Source organism: Melospiza melodia, chromosome 8 (assembly GCF_035770615.1).
Source record: "Melospiza melodia melodia isolate bMelMel2 chromosome 8, bMelMel2.pri, whole genome shotgun sequence".
Classification (NCBI taxonomy): domain Eukaryota; kingdom Metazoa; phylum Chordata; class Aves; order Passeriformes; family Passerellidae; genus Melospiza; species Melospiza melodia.
In genome coordinates, this window is record NC_086201.1 from 12,158,416 (window position 1) to 12,183,881 (window position 25,466).

At 42.0% G+C, this 25,466-nt stretch overlaps 1 protein-coding gene and 1 long non-coding RNA gene across 3 annotated transcripts in view; both read right to left on the reverse strand.

Moving 5' to 3' along the window:
* Window positions 1-287: 287 nt before the first annotated feature.
* Window positions 288-5,386, reverse strand: LOC134421196 (uncharacterized). The gene is made up of 4 exons (XR_010028539.1): window positions 5,153-5,386; window positions 1,013-1,076; window positions 553-750; window positions 288-443 (listed from the first exon to the last, which is right to left on the reverse strand). It is a non-coding gene; the product is annotated as an uncharacterized LOC134421196 (long non-coding RNA).
* An 8,548-nt stretch (window positions 5,387-13,934) lies between these two features.
* Window positions 13,935-25,466, reverse strand: part of RALB (RAS like proto-oncogene B) — a 44,996-nt gene continuing 33,464 nt past the window's right edge. For both annotated transcript variants that reach the window (XM_063161797.1, XM_063161796.1), the window contains exons 2-5: window positions 22,167-22,323; window positions 20,856-21,064; window positions 17,955-18,132; window positions 13,935-15,831 (exon numbers count right to left, since the gene is read on the reverse strand). In XM_063161797.1, coding sequence (XP_063017867.1) covers window positions 15,712-15,831; window positions 17,955-18,132; window positions 20,856-21,064; window positions 22,167-22,280 — 621 coding nt within the window. In that variant the 5' untranslated portion in view covers window positions 22,281-22,323 and the 3' untranslated portion in view covers window positions 13,935-15,711. The remainder of the gene's footprint in view (window positions 15,832-17,954; window positions 18,133-20,855; window positions 21,065-22,166; window positions 22,324-25,466) is intronic.

The window sequence follows — 25,466 nt, forward strand, 5'->3', positions numbered from 1 at the left end:
GTTAACAGAGATTTGTTCTCTAAAAGAAGGGGTCCTACTCTGAACAGCACTTAGAAGAAGAGGAGTTTAGCAGACAGAAATGAAAGACCTGACCAAACTGGGAACTCTTCATCTAAAGCAGGTACAACGAGAATCTGAGTCACAGAGAAATACAGTAGAGCCCTCAACAGGTTTTGAAGAGCACCTCTTGAATGACAGCTTTCAGCACAAGTGTCAGGCAGGATGGGGGACATGGGGGAGACAGCAGGACAGGGTGGCAGGGATATACTCACAGCCTCAGCCTCCTCCTCCTGCTCCCAGTGCACCTGCTTCAGCACAGCTGCGGTCCCGCTCCCCTCACCTCAGCTACCTGGCTGTGCTTCATGGGCAGTGTGTTGGCTGGTTGGTCCTCTTCAATGAGCCCTCCATGCTCTGGGAGGGTTGGCAGCCGAGCCCCAGGTTCCCTGTGGGAGTGAGTGTGGCTGAGTGCCGTGCCCGTGGTGCAGTGCAGGCAGGCCCCTGCCTCAGGCCGGTCTCTGCGCACAGCAGTGTCCCTTTGCCAGAAGGGCTGACCTCAGGGATCTGCTCCAGTCCCCAGGGTAAAGGGACCACACGCCATCGGGTGGATATCCCCTGCGATATTCAAGAGCTATCCTCTGCTTGTTGATGGCCCAGAGTGTTCTTGCTTTGCTCGCACAGTCTGTCCTCTGCAGTCCAAAGCCGTAGCCTTATAACCAGGCAGTGACTTCCTCTGAAGTTGCTTGTATTGACCTAAATAGGTTGGGGCGGGTGAGGACACACAGAGAACATGAAAAAGCTGTGCTGGTTGCCCAACAAAGAAGTGTCTGCTTTGTGGTGAGCACTTTTAACATATAAGCACTTTTAACATGCTGTAAGGAACATGATTTTCATGTTTGTTTAAGTTCACACCAAAAGGCTTGCAAAGTAGCAAAGTGGGTAAAAATAAAATCTGCATTTAAGTGGTAAACAAAATAGTTAAAACCTGACTTTTTGTAATTTGAACACTACTTACTGAGGCAGCGCATTCAGAAGTCCATGGGTGCTTTTCTTTTGTCATCCATCCATGATTAATGTATCTGATAGATCCAGAAAATGAACTTTAGTGTGGAGCAATGTTAAAATCAGCTGTCCTGAGAAAAGCAGTGGTTATCAGGGAGTGGTGACAAGATGGAGATGTTTCCCTCAAATTTTAAATGAAGCTCGGAGGCAAAAAATGGCTGGTAGCTTTGCAATGCCCTAAGAGAAATGGAGTACCCGAGTCATTTCACAGTGGATTATCAGTAGTACTCCATGAGTACCTGAACATAAACTTTTTTTTCCCCCACAAGAAAGTAGCAAGTAGAGGAAGTCTCTACACCTACTTCCTGTGGACAGGCTGCAGCCAGAAGCCCTGGGCTTAGGCCTGAGTTTCTCTCTCTTTACCCCATTTTCACTAGCTGTTAGTTAGGATGACAGCATTCAGTCCTTGTAAGTTGCTTTGAAATGAAGAAAAGAGGCATACAAGAATTCATCTTTTCCATGGAGCTTGACACAAACAGCATGGCCTTTGTGCTGTGTGTCAAAAGTAATTTTCAATCTGTTCATAGTTAAATTGCACAGTTTTGTTTCCATGAATCTTATTATATTAAATGAAAACTGTTGTGCAGTTTGGCTGTTTGCAAAAGAATGTCAGAGTGAGATTTGGAAGATGACTGTGATATGGTTTACTCTCTGCTAGGGCCAGGATCAAGGCACTCCTGTCAGAGCACCCAAGTGCCCCAGTTGAGGCAGGGAGGGGCAGAGCAGTAGCACTGTCACAGTTAGTGCAGCTCTGCAGATTCAGCCCAGCTGAGAGCTGCCCCACACGACTCACACTCCTCTGCCCGGTGCTATTTGGCCTCTGCAGGCCTCCAGCTAGAACGTTCAGACTGCCTCACCCACCATGCTTGCTGTATGAACACTGGCTCCAAGCAAGGTCCTCTGCTACCACACTAAATCACAGGAGAAGGTCATTAACAAAAATTTCTGAATCACCTTTTGCCCTGCTTAGCATCTATCGGTCATAGGTCAGTGCCTGAGTATGCTGCAGGATTAAAACAAAATGGGTTGCAAATGCTGCATGAGTTGGGTGCTAACCTCTGCCATTTCTTCCAAAATATGTAAAAAAGCACTTACACTGTTACAGCTTTTTCACTATCCAGGCTACAAGCAGGTCTTCTTGTTCTGTTATTTCCCTGCCATGATCTTCCCAGAAGTGAGGGAGCTTATTAACAAAGAATAACCCTCAAACTTCTCCACAGCCCTTTGCCATTTCTGAGTAATAATTGTGCCCCCTCAGTGTTTACAGCTGTGGTTAAGATCCTTACAAGGAACATTATTAAGAATAAATTATACTATGTGGAAGCATTACTGTGAAATGTACTGATACCATTATACCAGGATAAGAAAATAAACCACCAGTTCAGAGATGGCAAGAGCAGAAGCACAGGGATCATGTTAAGCAGACATTGGGTCTAACAAACATACACAGGTACTGAAGCCTTAGGAGGATGCAGAGCTGAAACAGGAAAGTGTGTTGTTCTAGGGTTTTTTGCTTAAAAGATGAGAGAGAGGGCCTAGGGGAGGGGAATGCATGAAAAAGAAAAGGATGAACTTTTTTTTTTTTTTTGGCTACTCCACATGGGGTTTTCCTCTGTTTAAATGCTGAAGGACAGAAAGATTTTAAATTAAAATCTTAATAAATATAGCCCTGAGGCTAGTAACATTATTACATCCAAGATGATTACAGCAACCAAGCCACAAAATACATATATATATTTATTTGAAACATAATAAGCCTCAGTATTTAGTTAGAAGAAGGCTAGGCAGCTAACTGACTTCCAAATTAGTGAATTTTCCATTCCATTCTACCTAAAGTATAAACCAACATGGCACCTGGTTTGCAGAGTTTGTTTCATTTCTATACAAGATAACATTTTTACTACTTACATTTTAGATCTATATAGGTATATATTTTTCAGATCATATGCATGAGAGTTGGGAGGAAGAAACCCAAGTTTGTAATAGGAGATATGGATAATTATTCAGCTTTGTTGTGAAAGAGGGACCTAGGTCTCCCAGATTGCCTGAGTGAGGCATGTTTTCCTTGAGACATTTGCCTTTTTCAGTCAATCCTAGTCTCAGTATTAAGATTCTGCACTCTACATGTTTGTGTAGAGCATTGGGTTTTTTTTAATTATGGACATTTTTTAATAAAGGATACAGGGAAAATATGGGATACAAAGAAAAGGATACAAGCTGATAAAGATGATTAAATCATAGAGCGACTGCAGAGTGGGTCATGAAGTGTTATAATCCCCAACTCCCCTCTGCTTTCTGCCTCAATGTGTTAATGCATCACACTTTAGTACAGTGACACTTTCAGCCCTAGGTGGAAATTCACACATGATGAAGAGGTGGAGGAGGATTTCCAGATGGTCAGACCTCAGGGAGTGCGAAAAGGTGGGGGGAGGAAGGGAGAAACTGCTGAAAGGAATCGGACTTTGGTCACATCAGTAATTTCCAGCTGAAAATGGAATATTAAAAAAACCACCCAAACCCCAAAAAACAATCACTAAGGATCCCATACCGGGGCCAGGTGCATTCAGGTTTGGACATTATGTGTGATAAATCCTCACCAATACTGGTTGTGAAAGATCCCTAGGAAATATTGGTTTATTTGTGTGCAACAGAAAGGTGTCAGCTTCATTTCTTTGGCCAAATTTTATCGTTGGTACTAAAGAACTGTGACACAGACCCAATTAGTTGTTTTATTCTCCACATTTCCTCTTTACTAGAGGTTATTGTAAACTGGTACTTGCTCTGAATTGTGCACAAATTTTCACTCCATCAGATGCTGCACTTGGCTGTTGCACCCTTTGGGACCCTCTTCTGCAGGACCACCTCTACAAGAACAGTGAAGGGCACTGAGAGACAATGCAAGGCCTGCATCCAGTTGGTCCCAACACACCCCAAAACAGGCCCCACTTTCCCTTTAGGGGAGCATAAGGCAGCAGCTGCTATCACACAGCTGGACTTCTCTAAGATGACCTCATTTACTGTGGTCTTTCGGGGAGAATGGGAAGGTAGTCATGGGCCAGAGTTCAAGGGGTCTGGTCCTTCAGGGTGAAAGGTGCTAGAGCTGCATAAAGAATTAGTAATAGATGGTATTTTGTACAGCCACAGCTTTTTCCAGATGTCAGGGTTAGAGAAAATTTTAAGATAACCAGTTATTTAGGCATCACAGCACCCCTGTATTTTGTGTGCATGTGTGTTAGAGATATTCATAACGACATAAAAGCTGAGCATTAGGTATGATGGCTTGGACTGCATTTCTAAGGGCTCTTGTTTCATTCAGCTTCAGGTGTTCCTCAGGTCATAGGCATTTCCCCACCACAAAATGTGCACTCAAGCTGCCAATGGTGTGCAGTCACACTGAAAAGGTGCTTTTGTTTAATATCATGAGTATGATTGCATGCTGTTTACTTGTATTTCCTGGACAGCAGCTAAGTAAATTGACCACAGCCTGGTGAACTACTGGAACAAATATCATGAGAAATGAGGCTGTTGCACAGATTTCACTTTGGGGAAATGTTTGGTGGATGTCCACTCCCTGTCACTCCCAGTACAAATCATGTTGTGCATGCAGGTCAGGACAAAGTTCATGGAGACAGAAGACACTTATTCAACTTCTGCTAGAGCAACTTGAAACTTGTGAAATGTGTGGTTTTAGCCACTGCTGAATTCCTATCCCCATTAATTGACTTTCTATGTTAAAATCACTTGTGTCATAGCAAAATGCAAAGAAACCTTGAGCATCTGATGTGGCAGTGACTTCCATGATGATATATTTAAGATGCCCAGGTGCCTGTTGCTGGCTTTAGTGGCAAACCAAAGGCCTCCAAGCCTTGTAAAGCCTGCAGCATCCATCTCGGACTAAGTCCCTTACAATGACTAGATGAACATCTCTGACTTTCTTTCCTAAGGACTCAGTGCAGCAGGTGTTTTCAGTCTGCCCACCTTCCAGATCAGGTGTCCAAAAATGCAGCAATAAATACAATTTTTTTTTCTTCTCTGTTTCTAAAAGAGCCCAAGGTGGGTGGAGGATATGGGCGTAGGCTATTTTTATTCATACCTTAATTTAGTCAGTAGTCCAACAGTTCATGAAGAAGAGCTGGGCTCAGTCTTCTTTTCTGCCTGACAGGAATCCCAGGGAGCATGAGAGGCAGCTCAGGTGTTCTCAGAAGGAGCAGGCCATGGGGTGGTGCTGGGACAGGAGCACTCCCCAAGCCTCCAGCTGAGTCAGTGCGTGACCAAAGGGAGCAGGAACCCACAACTCTGTAAACAGACAGTTCAGAGAGCCACAAGCCCAGGCCTCCCTTCTTCTCACCCTGCTAGCCAAAACATTTAGAACTAGCTAATTCACATGAGACCAGCTTTAAGAGGATGGAGGCAGTCCCCTCCCTGGCAGCAGGCATACCCCGGTAAGCGCACTCTGCTGGGAGAGGAGACATACACATTCCCCAGGGCAGCAGGGAATTGAGCCATGTGAAATTCCCCATGTTCAGCACTAGCCTTTTGAGTGCCGAGCACAGTGTATACAAAACACTGCTGTGCTGCCAACCACCCTGCCTTTCCCTTGCATGAACGGACCCACGCTGTGTTCCTGGAAAAAAGCCAAGAGAAAGCCTAAATTGTGAAGCCCAAGGGATCCTCAGCCCCCAAGCAAGGTAAATTTAAGAGGCTGTGTTGCCCATGGCATGCTCAGGCAGAGGAGCAGCCTCTTGGTTTTGGTGTCTGCCATTTTGAGGTAGAGCATGGCTCAGGAAACATCACTTCAAAAGGCTAAGATGTGTGGCGGCTGCCAAGAACTGGCATTGCAACACTCCCCAGTGATGCCCAAGACCTTTTCTAAGCCTGCTTCCAACAAACTAAAACATCACTGTCGTTGCCATGCTAGCACTCCACAAAGCAAAAGCAGAGGCAACTCCCCCACAGTCCAAACCCCTGCACAATAAATTCTGTACAGACCCAGCTCTGCCCACAAAAGAGGGACTACAGGAGAGCAGAGAGATTGTGAGGTACATGTGCCAAGTGACTCTCTTCCCTCTCAAAGTGACAAGGAACAAACTTGCAGGATTAAGCCAGTAGCAAAATTAGTCCTGCTGGAACTTATTTTCTGTCTAGGTAGCAAGGCTGAGCTTGTTTAACAGTAATGGTTAAAGGACAATAAAAGAATACAGGGGTAAGTCATTTAGACAAGGCAAACCATTAACTGCCTGTATTAAGACTTGAAAGTAACCAAATGGTTGTTGTCAAGACAGTACTTAGAGCAGAAGTGGAAGAGCTGAATGAATAGAACAATAAATTGGTAGAGCATTTGCCCATAACGTGGGACTGCTGCTGTGAACGATTACAGGCATGCACCAAGGCAGGAGTAAACAGCTCCCCAGCCCCACAACTGGGATGCTTTGTTATTTAGCACAGACCACCGGGTGCACATCAGAGAAAACTTCATCTTCTTACTATGTACTTCCAGCTTTTAGAGGTTATACTCTGTTTTGGGGCTTTTGACACAAATACATGCAAAAGGCCTTCCCAGCAGGAAGTACCCAAATCTTTAACTGGGAAGCCAAAATTAACAGTCTTGCTAAGACACCTTTCCTACCCTCACCCCTCGGTTACTTCCCAAAACAAGAGGAACCGCAAAGGAGCCTGTGATGACTGAAAGGGAGACTCTGCCAGCAGCAGAGTTTCCTCTGTGCATGCGTCACTTGCTGCAGCCTGTCTGGGGTGATGGTGCTGTCAGCAGGAAGGGGTTACCAGGAGAGGTGGGGCTGCAGAGCTCTTCACCTTTCACTTCCCTAGCTTTTCTGCAGCTAGGAACAGGCTACAAGTCCGTTCCAATTTCTGCATTTAGGATATGCGTTCATAAACTTTTTAAATTTGAAGTCCTGGGAAAGGCTTCTTAGCAAAAGAGAAAGAAAACAAAGTGAAGCACGCATCCCTTTGTCATACACTTGCATTTCAAAAACTCCAAATCTATTTAATACTTCTGACTTTACCCAATTTGTGTCTCATAGGGAAGACTGTTTCCCTGGAATCTATATCCCCATTTCTTTCCAAAAAAGAAGAACAAAAGATAAGTTTTAACTTGGTGTTGATGCAATATTCACCCCACCCAGAACCAACTTTGAAAGCTCATGTAAAAAACATGAAGAGTAATTTTTACTTAGCTCTTGTTATGAACAATTCAGAGATAAGAAACAAGGCAAGACACGTCTCAGCTGCAAGTGTGAACATGATCTCAACACTGCAACATTTTCCTTGCCTGGCTAGAGATGGCTTGGCAGCATGAGGTATATGAAGGTAGGTTACAGGTGACAAGAATGTAAAAGCCTGTTATTAAACTAGGTGTAAGCAGTCTTGGAACTTCATTAGGGCCAGGGAATTCAGCCCTGGACATTGCACCTGCTTGATTATTCACTATTAAACAAATGGCTGTAAACTTAGTTTCAAGTTGGAGAGGATTCAGACACAGCTCTTTCTGCCCTCTGACTGGGCAGCTGATGGAAAGCAGTTTGTGTCATGGATAAAATCCATGTGCTCACCTCTTTCAGGAGAAGAGCTAAGTCTTCATCACAAGTTTTCACCAGGTGCAGCATACAAGTCATTTGCTGTCCTCCAACTGCAACTATAGAAGGGGAGTGAACTGCAGTGTGTTAAAGGTACATTTGGGCACTGACCTATTTTTGTTCATCTGCCATGGGAGAGACATGTGGAAACATTGTGGTTTGATGGATTTGATTAAAAATATGCTAATGAATAAAGAAAATTAAGTGCATCCCTTGGGCTCCTGGCAAGCTGCCAAGACAGACACTGGGACCACCAACAGGGGATCCTTATGTTCCGGCTTTTGCAATCCTTCAGATTCCTACTGGAAAGGATGGTGACCCAGCAGAAATGGGGCTCAAAGTTGAGTGGTTTGCGTGTCCTGCCTCCAGTTCTCTCCAAATGCCACAATATTTTAAAATTTATGCCCCAGGTGCTGGAATCAGCAAGCATAAGAACATCTTTGTTTTCATTGAAAAAAGTACTTCTGCCATCATTGTTGAAGAAAGCAAGCTTGCAAACATGAAGCAAGGGTACTCAAAATGCTTGGAAACAAAAAGACTGTGAAAGAGAACTCCAAGTTCATTTTCTAAAGCATCTCATTATTTCTAAACCAAATGCAGTTTTGGAGGCCTGACTTATGGTTTTTCAAGCTCCTGAGGCAAAGCTGCAAATGTGGCCTTTATTCCCACGCAGGAGCAGCTCTGCCTGCCCTCCTCCCTCCGTACTGTTCAGAGAGGGAAAGGGGAAAAAAAGAAATCAAAACCATTCAAGCAGGCACGGTGTTACCCTCTGCTCCATGAGTGTTTCGTGCCCTACTGTCATCATTCAAGCAGATTTACTCAGGGTACCACATTAGAAAGTTCTAACCTGACTGCAGAAGTAGGTGAATCACATATTCCACTGCCGTTCTTCAGGTAGGAAGCAGCTTTCATTAGCAAAGTCTGAAGCATCCAGCTCTCCTAGTGCTCATAATCCTTCTGTGAGTAGCTGTTCTTCCCATAGTGATTCATTCTGTTGTCCTGCAGTCTTCAGAGCTGGAATGAGGCAGCCAACCATAGCTGGGGATGCAAGTACCTGTCACACAGTAGCACTGCTCAGCACCTAATTGGGGTGCAGTCACCAGGAGTGAAAGGAAAAGCAGGGTTCATTTTTTATCAAGCTGCCTGAACCTAAGCAGACTTAGCAAACCCTCTGAATCCTCTCAAGCAGGCTACAGAGAAATGAAAGCAGAGACCCCTCAGTGAAATAGGCTCTTCCACACCAATGACCAAGGCACAAACTAGAAAATTAAAACCAAACACCTAGTCCATCCTACAGACATTTTTTCAGCAACCTAAAAGGTTTGGGGTTTCATAGCACCAACTTCCAAGCAAGAAACAGTTTTAATTTCTGATTCCTGAAGCCAGTCATTCTGGGAAAAGACACTTCTGTCAGGGAGGTCTGTGTCTGACCAGGACCATGTCTCTCTAGTTCTCAACAGCCTTTTCAAAACTGATGTGCCAAATTTCTAGGAGTAAAACTGCAGGGTATCTTGGGGAATGTTACCATGATGGTTTTCATTTAGAAGCATGGAAGAATTTGGCTATTTTTTCAGATAATTACTCCTTCCCACAGTCCACAGTTGTTTTCCTTGTTTACAAGTATAGAATTGTAATGCCATCATTTTGTGGGGAGAGTAATCATGTTACAGAGCACTCTTACAGACCACAGGTTGAAACACTCATCCAAACAGCAGGTTCAGTTTGTTGTATGTGTTTTCCTTTCTAGAATAAAAACACAGCACTATTAAATGGTAGGGAGTAACTTTCCTTGTCTCTCAATGCTACATGTGTGCACAAGTTTGTCCTTGAATTCTGGTATTTGGCCTATGAAGCTAACATGCAGAAAGCCTCCGATACCCAAATGCTAGGCTTTAAAAACAAACTCCATAAACTCTGATTATATCAAAAACATGATTCTGCTTCAAAGCCAAGTAACAAAGCTCATTGAAGGGAATTTACTGTAAGCTCTGGAGATTAATCAACTCTATCAGGAAGGCAAGTACAGAGCATGTGATCCCAGTCTCACCTCAACATTTTAGTTCCAACTCCCTTTGGAGTTACAATGCTTAAGGAGCCATTTGCTGCTATATCCCTAGTAGATCCTATTCCCATAACAGACACTGAGTGGTTTGGGGGAGGAAAGACCATGGGCCAGGGGAAAAAAAAAATAGGATATTCTCTGCCCCGCCTCCAAATTAAGGCTTTATATTTCAAAGAAAGCCCAGCATCTTTAGTCACCCATAGAAACAAAACATTTAGTGAAGTACTGCACAGTCTCAGGGAACAATAAGTATTCTTTCAGGCATGCAAATCAGTGCTCAGCAAGCAGAACAAACTTACACTTGCAAGGCAAACTGGTTTAATGCCAGAAAAAACGTAAATCCACCATCCTCATGAGAAATTGGGTGTTCTGCTGCACGGAAGAATGTTTAGGCAAGATTTAACATTAGCATTTGCATGCAAAAGGAAAATTTAATTTTAGAACAAAGTCTCATACTGCATGAGAGAATAATACAGCCAAGCAACGAAACCAGAAGAATCTAGCTAGTGTGGATTTCTACATGTAATTCAGGTGGCAGATAAATAGCAGCAACTTGTCTGCTCGTCTGAGCATGCTGAACAGCCCCTCTCCACAGCAGAGCTTCTAACTCCTAAATCCACAAGATGGAGCCAGCAGTTCTCAGGAAGAGGTGCCTGTGCCATCCCAGGAATTGTCAGCACTTAGCTCACAGAACCACATTAAAATGCTCTGGTTGGGGCACAATACAGGCAAACACGAAGGCAGAAGCCAAGCTATGCACGAGTCATCATCCTCCTGTTTTATCCTGCTGCAATCAAAGGCAAGCCTGCTCCTCACAAGCATCTGCAGACTACCTGAAGGTGCCAATCTGGGCTTTGGGTATAGCAGTGTAACACAAGTGTGCTCAGAACCTTCTCCTGCCTCCTACATGACACTTTCCATGCTACCCTTTCTCTGCCACAGAATATTTTAAAAGTTACTTCACTGGGAAGGAGAGCAACATAAACCACCGTGGCAATCAGAAACACAGGGCAAACACCAGGCAAGCACCATGTAAACAAGATTATGTAAATTGCTGTAGTCTTTGGCCAGAAGTCATCAGCTAGAGAATGTTCCACTTCCAACTTATACAGCAGTGGTGACAGAAACTGCCTGAAAGTTTACTTTGAATCCCATTGTTCTGCCACTCCAAATTAAGTGGCATTAGAGAGCAGTGAGTCTGTCCTGAGCCATCCTGCCTCAGAAGCATCTCAGCTTCTCTCCTGCAGTTCATTCACCACAAACCTACACAGACAATGAGTCTGGCACACTCAAAAGACTAAGGACTACTTTTTCCACACAGTGTAGCTTACTCTCTTTTCAAAGGCTCAAGACTGTCTGAAGAAAAGACAAAGCAACTCTGTCGTTCATATAGCTGATACAAGCTGTCTGATCCAATTAAGTTCTGGAAAATCAACTGTGAATGAACCAAACTACTATGTCAATTCAGTCCTGAAAAACATGCATACCATTTCCAGAAAGCCAATGATGAGTGTCTCAGACACCTCTTCCTTCCCTCCCATAGCCTGCAATATAATCTTGTTACATATTTGATAGAAAGGTTAGTTACCAACACTGAAAACCAGTGGCTGGCTCATCCAAGAATTTGGGGATTAGGTATGCTTTTAGAATGCTGTAAAAATCAATAACAAACAAATATGAAGCTCATTTTTTCTTTTTATTATCAATAGTAATACAAATCAGTTGTATTAGCATGATAATGAAAAGTGACCAGTTTTACAGACATTAAAAATGTTTGTGCAAGTTAGAGACAAAGCTCTGAAGCTATGTAAGGAAAAAAAAAGAATTTACATTGTATAGTATAGCATACATAGTTTAGAGGCAGTTTCATTAAGTCTTGCAATCACAATCACTTCCTCTACACTAAACTTCTCACTTGGTGTTAGAGATAACACCTTCCCCTCCCAAGAGGAACACCTGCCATTTCCATGAAGTGTGGAGATTACAGTGAAAATCATAGCTTTTTTATTTGTTCCTCTTCTCTCCTTCTCCCAACTATAAAGTCAACAGGAGGTGAACACTGCAACATATGCTTATAGCAATTAAGGAAAGCTTCTGTCTACATAAGCTCTGAGCTGAACTGATAACAGTATCCTCTTTTTGAGCAAGAATTGATAGACCTGTCAGGCCTAAGAACTGGGTTAATGCTTTGAAAAGCTTTAAAAAAAGCTCTGGGTGAGCATTTAGTTAGATGCATATCCCCCCTACACACCTCTTACTGCATTCCAGATTGTAGTTTTGTACCTTGGACCTGAAGTATTCTGGAGCATTATACTTAAACCAGATAGGACTCAACTGGAACTTCAGATGGTTATCAACATCTTACTGAAGTTTAATGCCCAGTAAATGTATGCATACATCTTTCTCCTCATCAAGCCAAGTGTTCCCCTAGAAATTGCAGTAGAGGTGTATCAGTCTGTATAAGAACACATAGGGCACAAGTCATTGAAAACACACTTCATGCTGCATCTGTACTCCCACCTGGAGAGATGCTCCTCTACAAGAGTCAAGTCTGCCTTTGCAGTCCTGGAGTCCTGTATATTTTTCATAGAATGACTTAGCCCTTGTTATAACAGGGGCCTGTTAGCTCTGCTCAAAGCAGAAGGAAAACTGGAGCACTTGAAGCTAAGCCACATAAGGAAGATTGCACGTAGCAGCAAACAGTTCCCTGACTTCGTGTTAAGCCATTGCACAAGAATAATACTTGAATGCTTAAGTGCAAGTGCATAGTCAAGTCTCGCATGACCTCCAGCTGCAAATATCCAGTTACCTGCCTACAGCCATGCTCCAGAATGATTTAAGAGCACATTTTACCAACAAAGAGAAGCCGTGGTTTTTAATTACCCAACGTGCAAAGGCTGATAGAATACATCAGCCTCAATCCAGCCTTCAGTCTCCTCAGCTACACAGCAGGGCCAGCAGGCAGCCACGAACCCCCTGCTGCCCAAGTCATCCCTTATTTGATGTACCTGGCCCCCAGTTACCCAAAGCTCCATTCACACACTCACAGGATGCTGTGCCATGTTATATTCACTCCACTCAACCCACCTGATGGTGATATCCATTGATGTCCAGTGAAGCACACCTGGAAGCCATTCAAGAACCCCCAAATCATACTGCCCCTATTCAGAAAGGGCAAATTCAGGCACTTCCACGATGAGGTGGAGACAGCAGGATTTCAGTCCAGGGGACCAGCTTTACTGCCTTCCTGTACAAGTCAGAAAGCTTGCTGCCCACTGTTCCAAGGTAGCTGCTTTGTTTATTGTGTTTTCAGCTGTAACTGGCAAGTTAAACTGCGTTTGTTGCAAGTACAGAAGAGGAAAACTGAAAAGCTGCTTTTTTAGTCTCCAGGCCTAGTCTTTCTGGAGCAGGTGACAAGAGCAGAACACTGAAAGGATGCAGCATGAAGCCATGAAACAGCAAGCACCCTCTTCCAAGGAAGTCCACCTCTGTGGCATAGCTTTATCAGTTGGAGAAAAAAAATAACCTGAGTGAAAACACCACATGGACTGTAAGAACACCAGTGAGAGACTTGCAGTTCTGAGAAGAAATTCATCTGTCCTATCAATACTGTCAGGTACTTTAAGACTATAGAGATCAAAGGTCAAGGCATTCAAGTCTCTTGAGCCAACATAGCTGAGCTGCTCATTGTAAGCTTTGCTGAATTCATTATTCATACAGTAAGGTCAGTTTATTCAATTTTGTTATACACATTTTACAACCTGCCTCGGAGGGGCTTGACCTAGATAAGCTTGTAATGTGAACTCAACTGTTGTTCATCCTTTAGGTTAATTAAGGACTTAAAGGTTAAGTCTCAACTAAAACCAAACCTAACTGAGTTGCTTTCCTCCAGAAGAGGACATTCATTTGCTGCAAGGACAATAAACAGTCAGAAATGGACTTTTATCCATGGAAGTTCAATAGGAAACTTTGTTAGATGTGTTACAGCTCCCAGTGTCCTATTCAGTGCTTAGGCTTTAGACACAGGTGACACAGCTCAAGTGACAAGTTCTGTAAGCCAGCAGGCTTCCAGCTTCTGCTTCAAAACACTACTGGGCATTACAAAACCAACTTCACAATTAATTATACTGTTCACAGAGAAGCATTTCCAGAGCTGGTTAACCTTTCTGTCTGCCCATACAAGATAAGAGTAACAAAGAAGGAATTTAATTTGACAAGAATGAATATTACAGCACCTTTTATTTAGTACAGTTTCCCCAGTCCAATGAGTTGCCTGACAAGATGAACTAGTGATGGAAGACAATGAGTTTGTGATAAGTCCCTGTGAAACCTCAGGTCAACAGAGGTTCTGATATAGATCACATCTTACTTTTTTTCAATGTTCAGAGACAGAATGCACAAAAGCAATCTAGTACACGCGAAAAAATATTTTTCAACCTCAAATTACAACACTAAGTACTGAACAGTATTCCCTACTCCATCTCAGGAAGAAACACCATTAGTTAATTTAGTGCTGCAATGAGCTTCATTGAACAACCTTTCACCAAGCAACTGTTTTAAGCATCCAGTTACCAGCAAGATACTGGTTACTCTTCAAGTTTCTCTATTCCATGGAGGCAGAAGGTAGCCACAATTCATTGAGAAACTCCACAACCAGAAGAGACTCCTTTTCCACAGTGACAGAAGAGATTTTTGGCAACTGCACTTCATTTAAACTGCATCAGAAAGTTCATTTCATTCAGCTGTCAACAGAACCTGCTAAGTACTGACTTTTCCACTTCTAGACTGTTTTTGTTCAACAGACATGACCACTACTGCATAACTGACAGCAAAACTCATCATGTGCTAGGTTGCTGTGCATCAGAAACAGTACACATAAAATTAACAGTGAATAACAGATGTGGCAACTTCTTAACTTCATTTGCTTTTTGACACCATACAGCTCACTAGCCAGCTAATCATTGAGAGGTAACATATATGCCTCACCTATTCCAGGCCATGATTGTGTGATGGGACCCACTCTTATTCAGCATTTTCATCTACAGCAAGACAGGAGACAGATGCAGATGTTTTCACTTTCCAACGTTATCATCACAAGTGTTCCAATATAAACATAACTGATTATTAAATCAACACCTATTTCCACTATTCCAGTACAAGGTAAGGGGAGGATGACAGATGTGGAGTGTAATTGAGTCAAGACAATACATGGAAGAAACCCAGGACAGCATTTCAGGGAGATGGTGATAATACTATTCCTTTTGAAGAAAGGCTTACAGTCATTTTCTCACCCCATACCACTAATTTAAGGATGAGAAGACAGACCCCAGCAGGGAATGCATCTAGCCTGTTTTAAATATCAATTTTTGCATTTCCTAAACAAGTCTGAATTGAGTCCGTAGGCTTGATTCATGAATGCTGTATTGACTAAACAGAACACAGAATAAAGTTTGTTTTGAGTTGACTCTCAACTGTCAGTTGCTATTTCTTACATGGAGCGTGGGGAGGAAGTCAGCAGATGTCAGAGTAAGAAATATCAGTGACAACTAAGAGAAGATGGAGACTCAAACCCTTTACTAGGTGTCATCTAGCCTTTCTGCAGTTTGCACCATCAAGGAGGGCAGCAACAGCGGGAAAAAGTGTTTGAACCTGAACAGCTGTGCTGGTTAAGGCCAATAGAGGTTCAAGAGAAACACACAGAAACATTAGAAGGAAGTTAATACAAAAGTACATTGTGTAACCAAGCAGAAGGATTGTAGTTCTGAAACTATTTCTAGTTTTGAAAGTTGGAAGATGAAGCCCATTTCAGTTTAAGGAGGCAAAGGTTTTGTTGGATACTGGAAATGGTTGCAAAGTTGTTTTCACATTTTGAAGGTGTGATATGCAAAGCAAAAGATAAGGGAGTCAATACAGACTTCCTTTCATGAATCCAGCCCTATATCCTTAGTGGTATTTTATCCATGCCACCTGTAGATAGATATTTACAGTTCCAAAGCATCACAGTAAGCAACATCTTTCTTTAAAGCTTTTCTTGTTCTTGCCACTTTTCTTGCCATTCTTGTCTTTGTTTTCTGACATTTTCTTTGCTCTTATTTCTCTCATTAAATCAAAGAATACCTAGGAGGGAAAAACAAAGAAAGATTAAACAGCATCAGCCACCAGAAAGCAGATAAAAACTACTGTATTCAGCAGCAAATAAAGATGTAGAACCACACTGTACTCAACACAGCAGAAGTAAGTCTAGACAAAGATTCCTGTGACAAACTCAATATCAGAATTATGTAGTGTGTCAAGCAGTGACAAAAAACTGCACAATCTTACCTGGCTAGCAAAACATTCAACAGTCGTGTTTTAAGGGATTTTTATTAAATATGATTCTTGCACAAAAGCAGCATTCAGAGCTCATGAGAACATTTGTCTGTGCCTAGCAAACATTTCCATTGCTGTTAACTATGGAAAGCAGTGAGTCCAGTCTTTTCCACGCAGTTACTATTCTGCTTGGTCTATAATTACAAAGGTGCAGCATTCAAGTGACAGGCAAAAAATTCTCAAAACTATGGTCTAGGAAAAATTCAGAGAAAGTCATGCTTCCTTTCATGTCTCTCTAATTTTTTTGTCCAAAACTCAGGCAATTTCACCCCTATATTCCTGATGTCTGGGTACATAACACTTAAGACGCAAGAGCTGTTTTGCTGTACAGTCCATGAGTATTTATTTTTAGGATTATTTTAAAATAGTATTTTTTAAAATTATTTTTATGATTACAGAATAAGATCACTGTGTAGAACTAAAGTACATTTTTTTCCAAACAGGGAACTCTCAAGCCTTTGGTACTTGCAAACAAGACCATGCTACTGATCAAAAGTAGATTAGTTTGCAATTCAAAACCCTCTGAAGTTGTTTTTTTTTATTCTGCCACAGTACTAACATACAATCACAACAAAGAGAAATACCTTGTTGTACAATGCACCTAACAGTGCTTATACAGAGGACAACCAGTATGCCACATGAGCTAGCCAGTGAAGACCTGTAACAGCAAATCTAGATCACCATGCTAGTACACTCCAGACACACAGCTCCACTGCTGTTAATCCCAGCTGATCAGAAAACTAGTCTAAATATAAAATAAGCTAGCCATTCATTAGTAATATGAGATGCTTACAGGAAAAAGCAAGTCTAAATATTCATGTTTCACGACATCACCCAGTTTACGCAAGTGACTGTGACTTCACCAAACTGAAATTACGCCACGTTCTTTAAATCAAGAGGTCTCAATTCAGGAGTTTCATATACTGCAGTTTTAATGAGAGGAGGAGCTCCTGCCAGTAACTTGTGCACCAACAACATTTCCACTAGTGAACTAATATAGAAGAACAGGAGAAGATATTCTCCTGTTCTGTTTTGTCTAGATGAATATAGCTAGCTGCAAGTGTTCTTTAACTAAAGAGAAAACTGCTTAAAATTTGTAATTTTTAAACAGTTGCATATTAGTAAGACACATTTGGAGCCCTTACGGTGCAAACAGTAATTTCATATAATGTTCTGTGAATTGGTGAAGTAAAAAGGCACCCTTTTCTTCAAGAACTCCTCACTACAAACAAAATAAAGGGGATGACTGAAATTGATTTGTCCTCTATACAGGACAAACACTCCATAGTCATAATTCATTTCTCTTCTCTAGAATATCCCACCACCACTGTTTATGTAAGAAAACATCAGCAGAATAACATGAGAATAACTGTCCTATACCACCAAGGACAAGTCAAAACAGGACAGGGACACAACAAGTTCTTCTCACAATTCAAACTAGTCTTGGCAGAAAACAAGAATAAAATTTTTAAGATTAACCACATTACATGTGGCTTTATAGGGAAGGGGGAATAATTTCGACTTGTCCATAGCTTGTTATTTATTGGTGTTATAAGAAGGACACACCCTACAAACAAAATAACATACTTAGAGAATCCTTAGAACCATTTACCCAAAGGACTATTGAAAAACTATTGGTTCAGGTACAAACAGTTAAGACAAGACAATAGCATTAACTTCTTCCAGATCTCAGGTTCCCTTAAGCTAGGTATGTGCCTAGGTGCACACATTCCAGTAAGTTCATTGGTTTTTGGTATTTTTTTAATAAACCAGGCTTTCAGAAACCAAACTGTGGACTTGCTTTTGTGCAGCAAGAGTCAGCTACTAAACAAGTAGTGATGATCTAATTGAGCAGATGCCACTTCTCTTACCTTATCTACATTGGCCCGAGTTTTGGCAGAGGTTTCTACGTACTGCACCCCCCACTCTTCTGCCTTACTCCGAGCCTCTTCTACAGGCACTTGTCTGCGCTCCTCCAGGTCAGATTTGTTCCCCACTACCAGCAAAGGGATTTTATCCTCTTCAGCCTTCACACGCAGGATCTGTTCCCTAAGGCACGAGGTATTCAAAATAAAAATATCTGTGTTAGTAGTAGCAACAAAACGCTCACACTTTTATGTGGAGTGGATCAAGTGGTCTGCACATTATTAGTGCTTGCAACTGGGTATTTCCCAACAGTTGGACACACACTTTAAAATGATTCCAAGATTAGCATAGTAATGCTATGGGCTTTACACTACTGAAAGCCTAACACTTCCAGGAAGGCAGTTTTATTATTTAGTTAGTGAGTAATCAGGCTCTAGGAAAGAAGACGACTATGGCAGAAGAGCAACTGGCAGCAGGAGTTCACATTTGAATGAGGAAAAGAGTACAAGTGCCATGTTTGCCAAGTTCCACCTTGGCATTCAGTCACCATCTTTAATTCAGTCTGCATCATATCTCTATCTAGGTCTGGGCAACATCAAGTCTTTGCCAAGGCAGTAGGTTGCAAACAGCCCAGTAGCTGGCAGAGATCATTCCTAATGGCTACCTAAACTTTGCCCAAAGGAGAGAGTTACTACACAATTCTGAACTAAAGTGCTAGCAACCATCCTCCTTCACAGACTCCAGGAAGATATTCACCTGCCAGCATTAACCTGTCATGCTACAAGGATGTACAAGTGTCCAGGAAAGGAGATGGAGTGATGTTACATACCAGTCTCAGTGTTCTTCACTGGGGTAAAACACAAGCTGAAAGCAGACTGACACAAGCTGCTGTCCATCTAGGATGCTGGAAGAACTCTACCACTCTAAACTATTTTTAAATAGTTATAAAGAAGAGCTAAACAAGGCATGAGCACAGTGCTACACCCTCTCATCTCACCGAGTCACCACACTACTTCAGATGCCTGCGTTCTCCATCTACAAAATAACAATGTATGGAGAGTACATGAGACTCTAAAATAGCATTAACACTGAAGCAGACAATCTGCTGTTGCATTTAACTGCATCTTCACACATTTTCAGATTAAAGAGGCACTGAAAGCAAACACTGAATGCATAGCATCAGCAGGAGAGCTAGGGTTTAAAGACAAGCCTATCATTTGTTCAGTATTCAACTCTTTCACAGCGTTAGGATTCTGGAGCCTTTTGATCTGCAATAAATAATAACACTCTGCAGTTTGGCCTGGGATGCTGGTGACTCATATATCCATTCCCCACTCCTTCCTGGACCAAGGAGCTGGTTCTTGCATGTGAGCCTAAATATTCCATTTAATGAATTTCACTATTTGTTTTACTTCTGAACCATTGAAAAGTAGGAGATTCTGCATCACAAAGCTCTTAGGCCCTTCTTGCCCATCTTCAGGGCTAGCATTGCCTTTTCACTGTTTTGCTGTGCTGGAATCTTGAACCAACACACTGTTAACCTAGTTAAAGAAGTCTGACAAAAAAACCAAACTGCCAAGATAAATACTCCTACTCTCATTCAAAGCCTTAAACTTTGGGTTTAACATTATATTTCACTTAGGTACATAAGCCAAACCCAATTGCTTCCACTTGTCTCATTTTCTTTGTGTTCTTTGAGTGCCACCTGATCTTTTCCTCTATCTTACATTAGGAAGAATCCTAGTACTCAGTTTTGCAGTCCTGTAACAGTTGAACTGCTGGCTCCTGTCAGAGCTCCAGTTAGAGCAAACTGAGCTCTGCTTGTGTGTCCCATGCCTGTCAGCCTTCTGAAGCAGAACAAAGTCACAGAACTATTATGTGAGGAAGGACCAGTATTTTTGTATCTCATGAAAGATTTTGTGGTCACCCAGTACTGTTGAAAGAGTATGAGATGTTAAGTTCTGGGGTGCAAGGGGAGTTTGCCTTAGCTTTAAGAAAAACCTAGAAATAAGTGTGCTCAGCTACAGCACTTCCATTACCAGTTAGTATCTGTTAACCTTGTTAGGGAACATAAGGCAGACTGACAAAGAGCTTTTATTCTGACAAGCATAAAGAACTCCTAAACTTTCCCTAGGCTTTGGGAAGTTTTCCTTCAAGTTGTATAGCTATTCCAGGCAATCTCTGGTTTACCTTCTACTGAGGCAACAGGTATCATCAAAAAGAGTTAGAACATTTGCCCTGAAGAATGTGGCTACATGGATTCTAAAACCAGAGAAGTGGTTTAAATCCTTTTCTATTTACCCCCCACACTACACAAGCAGTTTCTGTGGTCAATCTGGTGCCAATTTTTACATCAGAACTGCTAATCCCAAGAAGAAAAATGGAAGTGCTTACTACTACCCCGTGTCTTTCTAGGAATACGTCTGCCTACAATAGCAATGCTTGGCTGCCAACCCTTGCTTGGCACCAATCCATACCTGAGAGTGGAGGCTAATCCTTCCCTTCCTTAGAGCACCTGCTTCTAGCAGTAAGCAATACTGTGTCTGAAACCTGGCCAAAAGACAGACTTAATTCCAGAAGTACTGCTCTAAGATAATTAAACTTCACATCCATGAAGACTGAAAATTGGCTGGAATATGCCTGTTTTAGGAGTCCAAGAATCTGTTACTTGCCTGAAGTTGCTGCTGGCATAGTGTACTTGTAAGATGCAGGCAAGAAGATGACTAAAGCCAGAGGCTGAATACTGTGGTTTAGGTTACCAGTTACTGAGAGCAAAATGGTCAGGTGTCACTTTTATTGATCAAATGGTAACAGACAAAGAATAAAGAGCTCTAGCTTTTAGGCAGGGTTGTCAGAGCAACACAGGAACTGGGTAACTTCCCCTGCCTAGGAGAGAAGCTACTCACCGAAACTCAGCTGTTGCTGTGAAGGATTCGTGCTCTGTTATTGAGAAGACAAGAAGAAAGCCTTCCCCACTGCGGAAATAGTTATCTCTGATAGCTGCATAATCCTCCTGTCCTGCTGTGTCCAGAATGTCTATCTGAACTTCTTCACCATCCAGAACTACTTTCTTTCTGTAGCTGTCAGCCTTGGTAGGTTCATAGTCTTCTACAAACTGACAAGAAAGGGATCAGTGTTTAGAATTACTGTCATACAGTCTCAGTATTTGTCTATCTTCCTTCTTTCACTTCTGTGACATTTAAATTCCCCAAAACCTTCTCATAATTCAGTCAGCCACTAAGTTCCACCACTTTTTTTTTTTTTTTTTAAGTATTACTATTAAAAGCAAATTATTTAAGCCCTTAATACATCAAAGAGCCAATTTGCCTAGTCAAGTTTTGCTACACAGAACACTGTCAGCAATTTCAGTACAATTTAAGAACGGAGTTGCAGTATAAGTTAAGCAATGTGCTGGCATTATCTAGATCTCCCACTTTAAGAAAATGCATTTGAATGTACTTCAGGAACAGGTATTTTAACAGGTGTAGATGAGAGCATTCAGCTGCTGAACATGAAAGCCTGTTCCATAATTACACAGGCACATACTTTAGTCCATTCAGAATTGATCAGATCCACAAAGCCACTGCCAGTTCAACTTAGTTCAACTGCACACATCCAGCAGAGAAGCAGAGGTAAAGAGCCTCTCAGCCTCAGAACACAACAATTCAGCCCAAGTAAGCTGGCTGGCTTTCATTAATGACTACATCATGTTCAGGTATTTACACTACTATAGCATGTGTGGACAACCTATAGAAAACACTAACTTTTGACCTACAGGATCATGTATTCCTTCACATACTAATGTGGGCTGCCTAATCTAGCTTCCTGTAAACCAGTATGGAAGAATTCATGCTATGAACATGCCTACTTCATCACCTGGCTCAGAATGAGCTAGAATGTTTACTTTGACTTCAGCCTTAACTGACCTAAATTACAAAATTAAAGTTCAACTCCAAGTAGTAATAGCTTCTGTACACAAGCACCCATACATTATGCAGAACTTCTGAAGACAGTTCTTTCACAAATAAGCATTAATTTTGTCACCTTTAGCCAGAGATGTTCACAGAGGACACATCTCCCAGCTTTCTACATCCTGCTCCTGCCAGTTGGGTCATCAGGTCTTTTGCTCATCCCACTTAGTTCCCCTGTCCCACAGAAAAAAGCTTAGCAAGCCCAATGAATCTGTGCTTTAGAGAAGCTGAACCAAAGTTACTTACCTCATCATACATAAACTGAAGTGTGAGGGCAGATTTACCCACACCTCCACTGCCAACCATAATTACTTTATGGAGGGCCAAGGAACTCTGGTTCTTGCTCTTGCTGGCAGCCATTGTCCTGCTTGCCACAGACGAAGTGCCAGGCAGCCAATCAGATCTGCAGAGAGAAGCAGCACAGTCACCCTTCCATGACATTGGTGACATCAGGGTAGCATGCAGGTGAAGTGTCTCACAAGTGCTGAAAGACCAGATTAAAACCCTGCCCTGCAAGCCTAAGGAATGGGCCACTCCAAGGCACTGGCATGCAAACCATGCCTAAAGTATGAGTAGGACAAGGTATTAAAACAAATGCCTTCTGTTTGTGACAACACTATGATGAATAAAAGTGTCAAAGGTTTTTAACAAGCTACTCTTAACTTGTAAACCCAGCCTACAAGACTAGTGTCTAGAGCAGATTCTAAAGAAAAACCCAGTCTTTCTCAAGAGATATGAAATTAAGTGTTTTTTATTGTTCTTGTTATAAGGCATTACACCTTTCTAAAATATTTCTTTAATGTTGATACAGCTACCTTAGATCTGCTCATAGACAGAAATCTGGCTTTTGATCTTCTCCCTACGTAGGCTAAGAAAACAGCAGAGATACCCAGTAAATGGGCAGGAACAAGTTGCAAGAGCTTCTAGCAGAAAGACTCGTGACATGGCATTACCATTTATTTCACACTCTTCCTGCCTTTTGATGCTGCAAATCTAATTTGCTTAGAAGAAAAAATCCTGCTTTACTGCAAAAAAATCTCAGTTCTTATTCTCCTCCTTATGTTGCTAAGCCATAAAGGAGTAAGCTTCAATAAACAAGCCCTAGCCAACAAGCCTCTGTTTGTGTGTTATGTGAGCCTAGTAATTAAATAACTGGAGGCTCCTTAAAAATAATACTGCCTCTTTTTTTGGTTGGTTGGGTTTTTTAAGAGTAGTTGGACACAGTAGTTGTACCAGAAGCACAAGCAGCAGCTGCCACACGGATTAGCACAGAGCAGCATCTCTAAGGACAGCACACTGAACACAAAAGCAGAAATAAGTGAAACAAAGCTATGTCACCAGTCAGGATTTCCACACAGAATATTAATCTCAAATATTAATATTTCAGACACATGATGTGTATATGGTAGATGGCAGGATAGAGATTCTTGTGTCCTTGGAGCACCACAAAGAACCCCAGCTGTTCATATCCCAGCAGAGAGCTGTAAGGAGACCAGCCGACCATGCAGAAAACACTGCTACAGGAAGTGGCTGTACCAGCCATGACACTTTATTCCAGAAGCAATGGACCTTCCAGGAGTCTCAAATTTACCTGGACACAATTACTCTAGAAAAACACTGCCACATCAGAAAGTGCTACTGTATGGAAACACAAGGCCAACAGTAGAAGTTACTCAGTAGTATTTGGAAAAAGCTTCAGGACAACAAGCTGGCCTACAGAAAATTAACAAGAGACTAAGGGATCATCAGCCTACAAACATGCCAAAGGATTATTTAGCTTGGAAAGGGAACCTTTGGATACTGTCCAGTCCAAACCTCTCCCTGAAAGCAGTTTGCTCCAAGCAATCCAGTTTATGTGCCCTGTGTTCTGAGACTGACAATTCCATGACCAGTCTGCACAACTGCCCTTAGAGTACACTGACAGTAACTATTTTTTTCCCCTTGTCATGACTTGATGTTCTGAAAAGCAACAAATCAAACTAAGTTCTCATTGACTCATGCACACAAGAACAAACATGCCAACAATCAAGAAGTGCCCTCAGGACAGCATTTTCAAACATCTGAGCAGCAGTACTTTTCCATGCAGAGTTTTTTACTCACACCTGTTTGCTACATACATTAAGTACAGCAATGCAAATTAATCATCTTTAAGTGCTCATTCTGGGAAAAACACTGGTAAGTGAAGACAGATATTTTCCTCTGGTAATCTTCTCTATTATGTTACACATCAACTCCCTCATCCAGGACACTCCTTAGTTCAGAAATGGGGCGTGGCAATTCCTATTTATGCACAGGTTCTCCTGTACAGCACAAGCATATATTTGTTGGGGACAGTGAATTCAGCCATTGCCACAGAGACTGATTTTTAACTCTTAGTCACCAGACAGGCAGGAGAGGAAGAGAACATTTCCTTGCCAAGGGAATGTGTAAAAACACAACAGGCAGCACCCAAACTCCAGAAGTAGTTGCTTTGCCTATTGTCCACATGGTCTACAGATGGTAAATCAGAATTCAGCTTGCTTGGACATAAACACCCAAGAAACAAGAGCTACACATTGGCCACACAATGAGATAGTTCAGGGACTTTTAAGTGTTCTAGAAACAACACAGCCTGCTCTTAACTTGTAGAGAATGCTGTTTTGTCCTAGCTCAAGAGTAGTCTGGCTTTCACAGTAGTAGATAAGCTGCTTTCTGGAGTGTGACCCTTAGCTAATTTTCATATAGTTGTGACTGGTTTTAACCTGTGAGTATTCTTCTATCAGACACCCTAACATTGTGGTAACTGTGGTATCATCTAATATAAAGTTTTCAAATTAGACATTTTTCTGGTATCACAAACAGGAATATGTAATAGGCAGCAGCACTAAGTCCACTGTGCTATGCAACAGCAATAAAGGCATAATTTACTAATAGCCAAGAGAAGACTTTTCTTTCTGTCAGTACAAATACCACATCTTTACATGGTCATGGTAAATGAATAGTTGTATTTTAGGAAAAATACCAACAAGCTTGTGTTCATCATAAAGGCAAGTGGAGAGAATATTTCAATCCTTCCTTCTCTGCTCCACCCCAACAATGGCTTGTAGAAACTGCAAGGTCAGCCTTATACTTTGACTATGAATCAGGTAATAGCGTAATATTAAACAAAATCCACCCAATAGCATAAAAATTTAGTTTGACTGCATCTAAAGCTCTTCATGGCCAAGGCACTTGATCTTCCCTGCAGAGCTGTTCCAAGTGCCACTCAAATATTTCAGAGGATCAGGCCTACAGGGACCCTGTGAGTGCAGCAGAATGCCCACAACACAGACCCTGGGCAGGGTGCACTCAGTGAGTCCCAGAAGCTGCACACAAAGCAGCTCCTCTCTGGTGGCATCAGAGGGAGCCATGCTCCAGAACAGGCAGTGAGGAGACAAGAACAAAGGACAAGGCAAGGCTCAAGCAGTGTGACACAGGATTAACACAGTCAGTATCAGTGCAGAAGTAGCAGTGCTCACACAACAGGCTGACAGCACATCACTGCTTCAGAAAGGGGCATGGGGAGAC